Source organism: Triticum aestivum, chromosome 6B (genome assembly GCF_018294505.1).
Source record: "Triticum aestivum cultivar Chinese Spring chromosome 6B, IWGSC CS RefSeq v2.1, whole genome shotgun sequence".
Classification (NCBI taxonomy): domain Eukaryota; kingdom Viridiplantae; phylum Streptophyta; class Magnoliopsida; order Poales; family Poaceae; genus Triticum; species Triticum aestivum.
The window spans coordinates 588,699,093-588,709,034 of NC_057810.1; the positions used below are offsets into that span (position 1 = coordinate 588,699,093).

The window sequence follows — 9,942 nt, forward strand, 5'->3', positions numbered from 1 at the left end:
GCCTCGCCTTGTAGGGCCGACGAGAACCGAAGCCGCCATCGTGAGGTCACAACCGACCAACGTTTAGTAGATCCCTCATGGACAGCCATAGCTACACCGACCAGGGGAGCCGTTGCAGCTATCCGACCACTCCCCTGTGCTCGAGCCATCTGGTCGCCGCACCACTGGAAGAAGCAACAATTGCCGAAGGCTACCTTGGGTTAAATCAGAGGGGATTGCACTGCGAGAAACCCCGCCGCCGCCATCCGCTGCATGGACTTAGATTTACAGCGTCCACGGGTGACAGCAAGGGGAGGTGGGGCAGTGGATGGGGGCCGATGGTGCGAGCTAGGGTTTCCGCCGTTGTTGCCCAAGAGGTGAGGCGAGGGACAAGTGGGTAAAGGATAACAGTAGTGGCACAATTGAAAGTAAGGAATGACGAAAAATGAACAAAAATGGAGTTGGCACCAGTCTAACTAACTTCGAATCAACCTTCCCTGAAAAAGAAATACTTCTAATCAACCTATTTGCTCAGATCCATCGGATAACATACTGACAGCGATTGCAGCCGGCCATACACAACGTACAGTTCTTGTTATGAACCTGGACTTTTCTAACTATTAATCGTACTTTCAGAACCGAAGAAGTTGTCGCTGAATCCGACATCCGGCGTTCAAAAAAGGACAAGATCGTTTCATTTTCTCACAGCTAATATGAGGTGAACGGTGGCATCAAATTAATTCTTCCAAGTACACAAACAGAAAGCAACAAATCCTTAGCAGTCAGCTTACAGTGTAAACAAGAGTAAGGTAAAGCACTAGAGAAATTTATCTGAAATCCAAAGTTAAATTGCACGCTGGCTGGGAGCTATAATACACTTCACTCATATTACTCCTCACATACTACAGGTACTATTCACCATGTACATAGTATATATTGCAGGTAAAAATATAGAAGGGATCCCTAATAGTACAGCAATATCTACAGAGCAGAATTTGTTTTGCTGAGAGACCAACACACTGGCCTTCTCTGAACCAATCTGCCACATGCTGATCGAATCCTTTACGCGATCCATACGCAAATCGTAGTAACTCTGCTCTCAAAAGGAGAATCAGCAGAGGATCGGGTCGCAAAATGTTCAAAACACACATACATTGTTCGCAGAAGGAGAGGATGGGTCGCCATTCATTTCTTCCAGCTCCGGCAGCGTAAGACCGAGTCGTCGCCGCCGACGATCCATGTCTCCTTGGCGATGTCCATGGATACCTGGAAGAAGTCGGGCGGGTACCTCATCACCACCAGGCTCTCCTTCTCCGGCTCTTCCTCCCTTGCCTTGTTGCTGTCGCTCTTGGCCTCCTCCTCGTCCTTCCCTGCGTCGGCTACTCCTAGCCTCCTCGCCAGCCCCTTCGCCGGCGCCGACCGGCACCGCATCAGCATCAGCGCGTTCGCCGGCGGCGCCGCGTCTTCTTTATCCTGCTCCTCGTGCGGTAGCTCGTGTTGCTGATTCTTGCGGGGAACCCTCTTCCCTTCCTCGAGCACCATGAACCACTTTGCCAATGCGTCGCCGTGGCGCCGATCCGTCTCCTTCCCCGCGCGCCCCGCCTGCTCCTCCTCCTCCTCCTCGTCCTCCTCCCCGGAGGTGTACTCCACGACGGCGCCGGGGAACCTGCCGAAGCAGCCGGAGACGTTGAGCCGGAAGGCGCCGTGCAGGGCGCTGAGGAAGGGCAGGGCGTCCTTCTTGATGCCGAGCGCCTGCATCCACGTGGCCTTCTTCTTCCCACCACCGGCGCCGCCGCCTCCCTTGGGCTTGGCCGACCGGGAGACCTTGATCTGCCCCGCGCACGTCACCTTGGGCGACGACGGCTCGTTGTCCTCGCCGACGTCCACGGCGTGGTGGCGCCGGCTCGGGTTCCTGTTGGCGGCTGCCCTGGACGACGACGGCCGGGCGCCGCTCGTGCTGTGCCGGCGCTCGGAGCTGGCGGACGGCCGCGACGGGCTGCAGGCCGTCTTGGGCGGCATCAGCGCCAGGTGCGCCCGCGGCGGGAAGCAGACGAGGAAGTCGGTGGCCGTGCCGCTGCTCCCCCTCCTCCTCCCCCTCATGGCGCCCGCGCTGTGTGTGAAGCTTCTTCTTCCTCGCCCTCCTCCTCCTCTGCTCCTAGGCTCCTAGCTAGCGTCCGCTTCTTGTTGTGAAGCTTGAGGCTGTGATGAGTGATCGAGCTGTCTGTTTAGGTGGCAGTTTTAAAAGCCCGGCCGGACGACGTCCAGCTTTCGGTTGGTGCTGGCGTTAAAAGAAGAGTGCTTAAGCCCAAATAAACAAGACAAGGCAACATGTAACAGGAAAAGCTTGAGCCAAAAATGATAGCTGCAATGGCGTGTCGTGCTGTTTGGCCTTATGCCTGGGGTAAGATTAGTGTCCGGCGCTTGCTTGGCGAAGTGATCTGGGCTAAAATATTGGGATTTAACTGGTGGCCTAATTGAGGTAGTTGATCACGGGTATCTTCAAGGAAGTGGACCTTGGAGCTGTTCTATGGATACATAATCTAATCTATCTACTGGGTGTTCATAAAGCTACACTCCACCACCTTCCGATCTTGATCCCATCAAAAAGAATGCGCGCGTAATCTACGGTTGCATAGCGGGGGATCTATTTATGTGCCTAAAGTGCAGACTCTACAATTCTTCTATTATTTAATGTGAGCACCATCAGCTCTGTATTATACTGCTGTGAGAGCAGGTCTGTGAGAAGTGTGCAACAACGGCTTAACCTACCTGTTGCAGAAAACTGCAAACAGATGTGCAGATACAATGCTAAGCTGGCTTTCAAATTGGGTGGTAATGTCACCCTACTGGCATGATCTTGCCTAGATTTGTTCATGAAATACACCGGAAGGCACTGAACATGTGGAGACAGTGCAATTCAGTCCTCAAACTTTCAAAAGTCTGCACTCGAGGAAGTCGATGAAATGCATCGGAAGTCACTGAACTTACGCCACGTCTACTGGATGCACAGCGAAGGAAGGGTTTTAGACCGTCGACCGACCCCTTTGTAAAGTTTGAGGATGTATGGTTGGGCCTCCTCTACGACCGTGTCACAACATGATGGTGCCTACATGCGTCCCCTGATCGACCATCGGCCTCTCATTCCCATGTCCAATGAGTACACCTGGCCTTGGGATACCCGGCCCGACCGGCCTGACTTGACCCAGCCCGAAAAAGCCCGACCCGCCCAACCTTGTCTTACCCGCGGGCCCGGCCTAGGCCTAGGTTTTGAGCCTGAAGGTCAGGTCGGGCCGGGCCTAGGCCCGCCATATTCGCGATTTTTTTGAAGAGGCCCGGTGGGTTTTTCTATTGATTGGCCGGGCTTGGGCCTGGATTCTAGGCCCGATGGTCGGCCTGGGCTGGGCCCGGGCCTAGGTTTTTTGTGTCGGGCTTTGTTAGGCCCAACCCGGCCCGACAAATGGCCATGTATACCAATGAGCCACCACAACGCTAGATGGTAGCCACCTCCACCACCTCTTCTCCGACGACCCGCAATGAGGAGGCAAGGCACCGAATGGTGCACTAGGGCACTAACATGGGTGCATCGCATTCGAGAAAGGTGGGCCGCGCAGGAGAACATAGCCATATCGTCACACCAAGGTCGGCAATGGCACAATCATCGTCTAGGTGGCCTAGAAAATGGCGCCACATTTGATATGTAGATCGGGGCAAGCATGTAGGGACGTTCTATGGGGGAATAGAGACAGTTTGTCAGTTAGCATAGGCATGATGAGGTCAATGTTTCATTGTGCTAAGTGTCACTTACAACTAGGCCGTGTGGGGCCAAATATTTCTGGTTTTACGAGCCAAGGGACTAGGTTTTGCCAGTTTCCAAGGAAGGGAGCCACCCCTTCTGATCGAGCCGAAGTGTCTCGGACCTTCCGATCGAGCAACAACAATGGGCAGTTTGGTCGGACTATTTTGCTGCCACATGCGACAACAAAAGAGCAAGAGATGGTGTGGGACCACAGGAGAGCCCCGAATTGGGATTTTGGTGGTGTGGGTGACTTCCCTCTCCCGTTAATCTTTGTCCCCTGTGCGACGACGACCTTTTCCGTTCTGGGCCTTTTGGTGGCGACCAACTCTTTGTTGTTGCTTAGCTGCTTGCTTGTGTGGGTATTTCTTCACTTGTGCGACATCTTATGCCAAGATCGTGCTACACATGTAATTAATGGGATCGCATAAAGTGGTGATGACAACACGTGGTACTTCAATTTGGTGGTGTTCTTCACGAGTACCCAGTCTCGTGTTGTGGGGTGAAATCTCTAAGTCTAACCATAGTAGGTTATACTTGGCAATGTAGTGTTCTCGTGCTGTTACCTTGTTGAAAGCATTGCTCGGACTTGATCTTCATGGTGAGAGCTCAGGCCTAGTCATTATTGGTTGGATCTAGCGACCTCAGCGGTTGAGCGTAGTTCACTTGCTGAAGGTGTTGTTATCAGAGAACATTTCTCATTGTCCTTGTGATGTCAAAAGATGATTGGTCCAGATAGTTGTAGTAGTTCGACGATCGCTGTTTTGATCACTTTGGAGATTATTTTCTTCTGTTTCCTCTGCTTAGACATAACTTCTGTCTGGTATAACATTGCTCTTTCCAGCATGTGTGTGTGTGTGTGTGTGTGTGTTGACTTGATGTTGGTTGTATGCATGCTAATCATGAAAATCATGAAGAGACTAGGTGTGTCCTCATTGTGTTTGTTTGTATTGCCTTGGTACTTCATTTTGAGTGAATAAAATCCACCTTTATGGAAAAGGTTTTTCCAGTTTTCGAGTCGAGCACAATTTCTGGACTTCGGCAACAATTAAGAGGCAAATTTAAAACACATTTGTCTTTAAATTTAACTACTCATAGTTTTTCAATTTCAAACAAAGACCCTATGCATACAGCTAAAGATACCAGGATGGATGCATCGATCCTCATCAGATGAACCTGTCGCTATCAAGTGAGGAAGCAAGTACGGACAGTTCACAGTCAGCTGACTGTGGCAATGTTGTACACAGTAGACTTATCTACAAAGTTTTTGCCACAAAAAGAATCTAACAGACATGCTTCTCCATGCCGTGGTGGTCCAACGGCGTCCATGACCATGCCTGGACCCCGAGCTCCAGCCGCCCCTGATGGCCACGCTCGAGCCCTCCGAGTGCGCGGTGGCGGCACACGGCCGGCCCGCGCGGCGCCTAACCAAATAATTCATCTACCGCCGAGCATGATTTCTCTCCTCCAGAGCACGAATTATTAGCGCTACTGCCACGCCTGTCACGAGCGATTCCCATGAAAACTCCAAAGCAAAATGAAAGAAAGAGACCCAGTTGATCAATACGATGCACCATTACGCATGCACTGATGCGCACCGGCCGGAGGAACACAGCGCTTTCCGTGATCCACCACTACTTTGTTAATCCTCTGCAATCATGCGATGAGCTTCACACAATGATGGTATCTCGAAGCATTAGCTAGCACTGACAAAGCACCGAGCCGCGGCTACGCTACTGATGATGGACGTCGCCGTGATTAGTTGTTGTTTATCCGCGTAGCAATGATAATGGGGAATGGGGGAGAAGGGTTGGTGTGCGTGTGGATTGTTTTTCTTGTGAAAGCAGGTTGGTGTGAGTGTCCATGAGTGATGGATGTGTAAAGGATTAAAGGTGTTAAATTCATTTAAGAGAAAACGGGTGCCATCATGGGGAGGGGGATGCATCACGCACACTATTGGGAGTTGAGAGGGGATGGAGGGGGTGAGCGGTTGGGCTGGCTGGACCCTCCACCACGAGCCAAGATTTGGAGCCGGAGATTCGCTGCGATTGCCAACTTGCTTTGCTTTGCTCCGCACGCATCGCTAGCTATGCCTACCCAGCCACAGCCAGCCGGGAGGCCATCCTCTAGGGGCGCTTTCTACAGTGTTCCGGCGGAGTGTCCATTTTCAGGCTTCCGAGGGCGTCGAGGTTCGGTGGAACTCCTAGCAATCATACGACCTCCGGTTCCTTGGGTTTTTCCTACGATCAGTTGCACGCTTCGTGGATATTTTGCTGAGGAAAGTAGATGTAAGTCTGTCAGTGTTTTGGAAATGGAACATGTGCGCCTAGTGCTTGGTTTAATTTCTCTCCTCCTAGAAACACAGTGGGTGGTGATCCCCCCCCTCCCTCGTGTCGTCTCCTCCGAGGCGACTCGGGGGCCAACCCTAGCCGCCGCCACCTAGTCCCCCCGCCCCCCTCCCTCCCTCCGCCGCTGCCAGAGGTGGCCAGCGGCGCGGCCGCTCGGCACCCATGAAGGTGGCGGCGGGGACTTTGGCGGATCCACTCTGAGTGGAGAGCCTCGGCATCCGGGGCGGCGGCCAGCGGCGTGGCCTGTGCGGCGGGCGGCGCCGCAGGGTGCAGGTGGGCCGCCTCCCCGGTCGTGCGGGCGACATGGAGGCGGTGGGCGTCGGCGGCTGCAGCAGCTCCTCGTAGGCCGGCTGTACCTTGGAGAATAGGCGTCCTCTTCCTCGATCTGCTCCGATCCGCGCCGCCCCCTATCCCAGGTGGCTCCGGCCGCCGTTCGGGATGTCGGGTGTGCGGATCTGGTGGTTGGGTGCGGATCCGGGGGAAACCCCTGGCCGGCGCGGCGGCCACACTGAAGATGTCGCCTTTGGGCGTCGTTCCCCTTGCTGAAGGCTTCGGTGGGCTTCCTGCACCTCCCACCCCACCCAGCAGCTCAGGTGAAAGCCTCGGTTCCTCGTTTCATGGCGACGACGGCACCTTGGTGGCGTGAACCTTCCTGAAGGCGTCGTCAGGGAAGTGCTCAAGTGGTGGTGGAGTCGGTGGTGGCTCGACGACGGATTGTAGTGGCCTGATCCTCATCTTTGGCAACTTGCTCGGGTCCAGGTGTGGAGGGTTGCCTCCTATCCTTGACCGATGCGTGGTGCTGCATACTCTTGGCCTTCTCCGGGGTTTTCAGCGCCTTCGTCTCGACAACTCTCGCCCGGTGCTCTGTCTTGCTGCTGCAGGCAACGGTGACTGGGTGTTCGGCGCCCCGTTCCCGTGTGGGTTTGTTCCTGGTGCATCTCCTTCAGTTGCTTGGGAATGCTGATCTGGGTTCTAGGGTGAACCACTCCGCAGGCCGCCGGTGCGGCACCCGCCGAGCCCGGGTGAAAGGGTAGGGGCCCTTTGCGGAGGCGGAGTCAGGTCATGTGTTGCCCCTGTTTTCCTTCTGATGGCAATCAGTGACACAATTCATGCATGGTGGTGCCTTCCTCCCATAGCCTTAGTAGGTTAGCTGGTTTCGGCTTAGCAGCGTTCGACTTCGAGTTGTTCTACTGAGCACAATGTATCTGGTTTTCCGCTCTTTGTTTCTTGTTGTAAGTGGCAGTCCTTTAATCCTGGCCTGTTGATGGCTTTGTTAATTCAAAGTCGGGCTCTTTCTTGAGCCTTCGTTTTAAAAAAAACACAGTGGGTGATGATGGTGTGCTGTCATCCATCGTTTTTGACCGTCAGATCTACATCCGACGCATAGGAGACATACCCACTTCACATTTGCAAGGAAACCTCTCGTTCCCTTTGTCCAGCTCCATCTAATCCCACCTTATCCAATCACCTAAACAACCGATCTCTCTCAAAACAATGGAAACGAACTGGCAGTGCCCACTGCCGCCTACGCCGTCCGCCCCCGACTCCGCTCTGCCACTGCAGCCTCGCCGGCACACACACCTCTACTCCCCTCTCCTCCCCCTACCCGTCTCCTACGACGCCCACATCGGCAAATACGCCGCCGACGTTGTTCATCTCTTGAGTCTGCGATGCCTCTCCTGCCTACTCCTCTGATGCAGCAGACCCATTGCCCACCACCTCTCCCTCCTCACCATTGACTCATCCGCCTAACCCATCTCCTCCGACGACCACATCAGCAAGTACGTCGTCGGCGCCGTCCGCCACTCAAGTTTGCGAGGACTCTCCTGCTTCCTCATCCGAGGTCCTGATGTAGGATACCCGCTTTCCACCACATCCCCTTCGTCATCGACGACCTCCAAGTGTGCCGCTACCCGCTACTCATCCTCGGCAACGGCGCTGCCACCTACTATTCCTTTTGTGTTGATGCGCTCCATTGTGACCCCCTTCGAGTACGTGTTGCTCCCCTAGGACCTCTATGTTGTCTGCAACTGAAGCGTCACCCACGAGCTCCACACATGTACCATGCCCTGCTATTGCCTCTCCTTCCCAGTCCACATCTTGCCACCTCTGTGTCGCCTCCCGATTTCAAATTTCGTGTGTCCAGCTGGAACTCTCTAGAAACCACTCATGCAACCCAATATAAATCGAGTGGGCATACAGATGGGACTTATGCCGCTCAAACTATACACCAAAGAATGCCACACATTGGTCACGCCATTCTTTGCATCGAAGAGTGTTAGGAGGTGGGATTGGTTGCCCTTCGACATCTAATTTGCTTCGTCAAGGCCAAGGTATGGGTGTTAAATAGTAAAACCTTCTTTATGTCTTATCAATTCTTCCCTCATCTCTGATACGCAATCCTTACTTGTGCAATTGCATATATGTGATGACGACAAATTGAATTGTATTTGTCGAAGGTATCATTTTTATGCAACATTAGCTATTGTATCCATAGTAGTGCCATGTTGTGGTGTTCTAACGGCAGATGCCATGTGTAGGCTTATCGAGTGTGGTCGGGCCAAAGGACGCCGATGGGTTTCGGAAGCGAGATCAGGGACAAGCGGTGCGAGACACACGATGTGCCAAAGTTTGGGGCCCTCTGTGGGAGGTAACACCCGTAGTCCTGGCGAATGGACTATATGGATCACAAGAACTACAATGGTGCTCCTTGAGCTGTATCAGAACTGTTGGTGTTCAAGTAGGCCAGCAAAGCGGCGACCGAGGGGATGGACTAGAGCTAGTCTCGGAGTGACGACAAGGATGAGCCTCGCATGACGAATAATGGTGGACAAAAGCAGTTTCCTTTTGATGTCAAGGATGTGAACATGATCTATGTCACGCACATCTCTAAGAAGGAGCGGAAATGTGCACTTCGGGACGTCTACGCCTTAGAGCATGTATCCCCAAAGTAAAATCGGTGGTCGGCTTGCCCGATCACTTTCGACAAGAAGGACCATCCGACCAACATCCATCATGGAAGGTTAGCTACCCTGGTCCTAGATCTCATTGTTGATGGATTCCACTTAACCTGCGTCCTTGTGGACGACGGAAGTAGTCTGAACCTGATCTACGTCAATACGGTTAGAAAATGAGTATCGATTTGTCACGAATCAAACTCAGTAACACCACTTTCAAAGGTGTCATGCCCGGTGTGGAAGCCCAATGCACTGGCACGATGTTGGAAGTAGTTTTCGGCTCGCCCGAGAACTTCCGAAGCGAGGACTTAATTTTTGATATAGTCCCCTTCCGCAGCGGTTACCATGCATTCCTTGGTCGGACTGGGTTTGCCCGCTTCAACGCGGTGCCTCACTATGCTTAACTGAAGCTTAAGATGTCAGGACCCAACAGTGTCATTACCATTAATGGTAACACGGAGCGCTTCCTCCGTATAGAGGAACGGAGGAGCAAACAACGGCCTTTGCAGCCGATTTCCAGGCGGCCGAGGAAGGACACATCAAGTTCCTCCAAGTGTGTCCGTACTACCACTTTGGCCCCTCGACAATCTTGCATGAATTCCAAATAGGGACATGCGCTCCCCAACTCCTCCCGTCTGATAGCAGACTACGTACCTAGGGTACATAATTTTGCACTTAAAATTTCATGGGAGATTGGGGAGCATAACGTTACAAAAGGGGCGTGTTATCCCAGATCATCCGCACACGCAAGATCTCTTCGGCACTATGAAAGGCCCACCAGGAAGTGCATCCCGGTAGCGTCAGGCTGTCACACACTACTGTAGGATGCTACTAACGCGACACTACGATCAGAGACCCTTTGACG

General features: G+C 53.2%; 1 protein-coding gene across 1 annotated transcript; it reads right to left on the reverse strand.

The window, feature by feature from the left end:
* Positions 1-867: 867 nt before the first annotated feature.
* LOC123134513 (uncharacterized) lies at positions 868-2,537 on the reverse strand. Its single transcript, XM_044553757.1, has one exon. The coding sequence runs from the start codon at positions 2,077-2,079 to the stop codon at positions 1,165-1,167; it is 915 nt and encodes a 304-aa protein (XP_044409692.1). The 5' UTR covers positions 2,080-2,537; the 3' UTR covers positions 868-1,164.
* Positions 2,538-9,942: the final 7,405 nt, after the last annotated feature.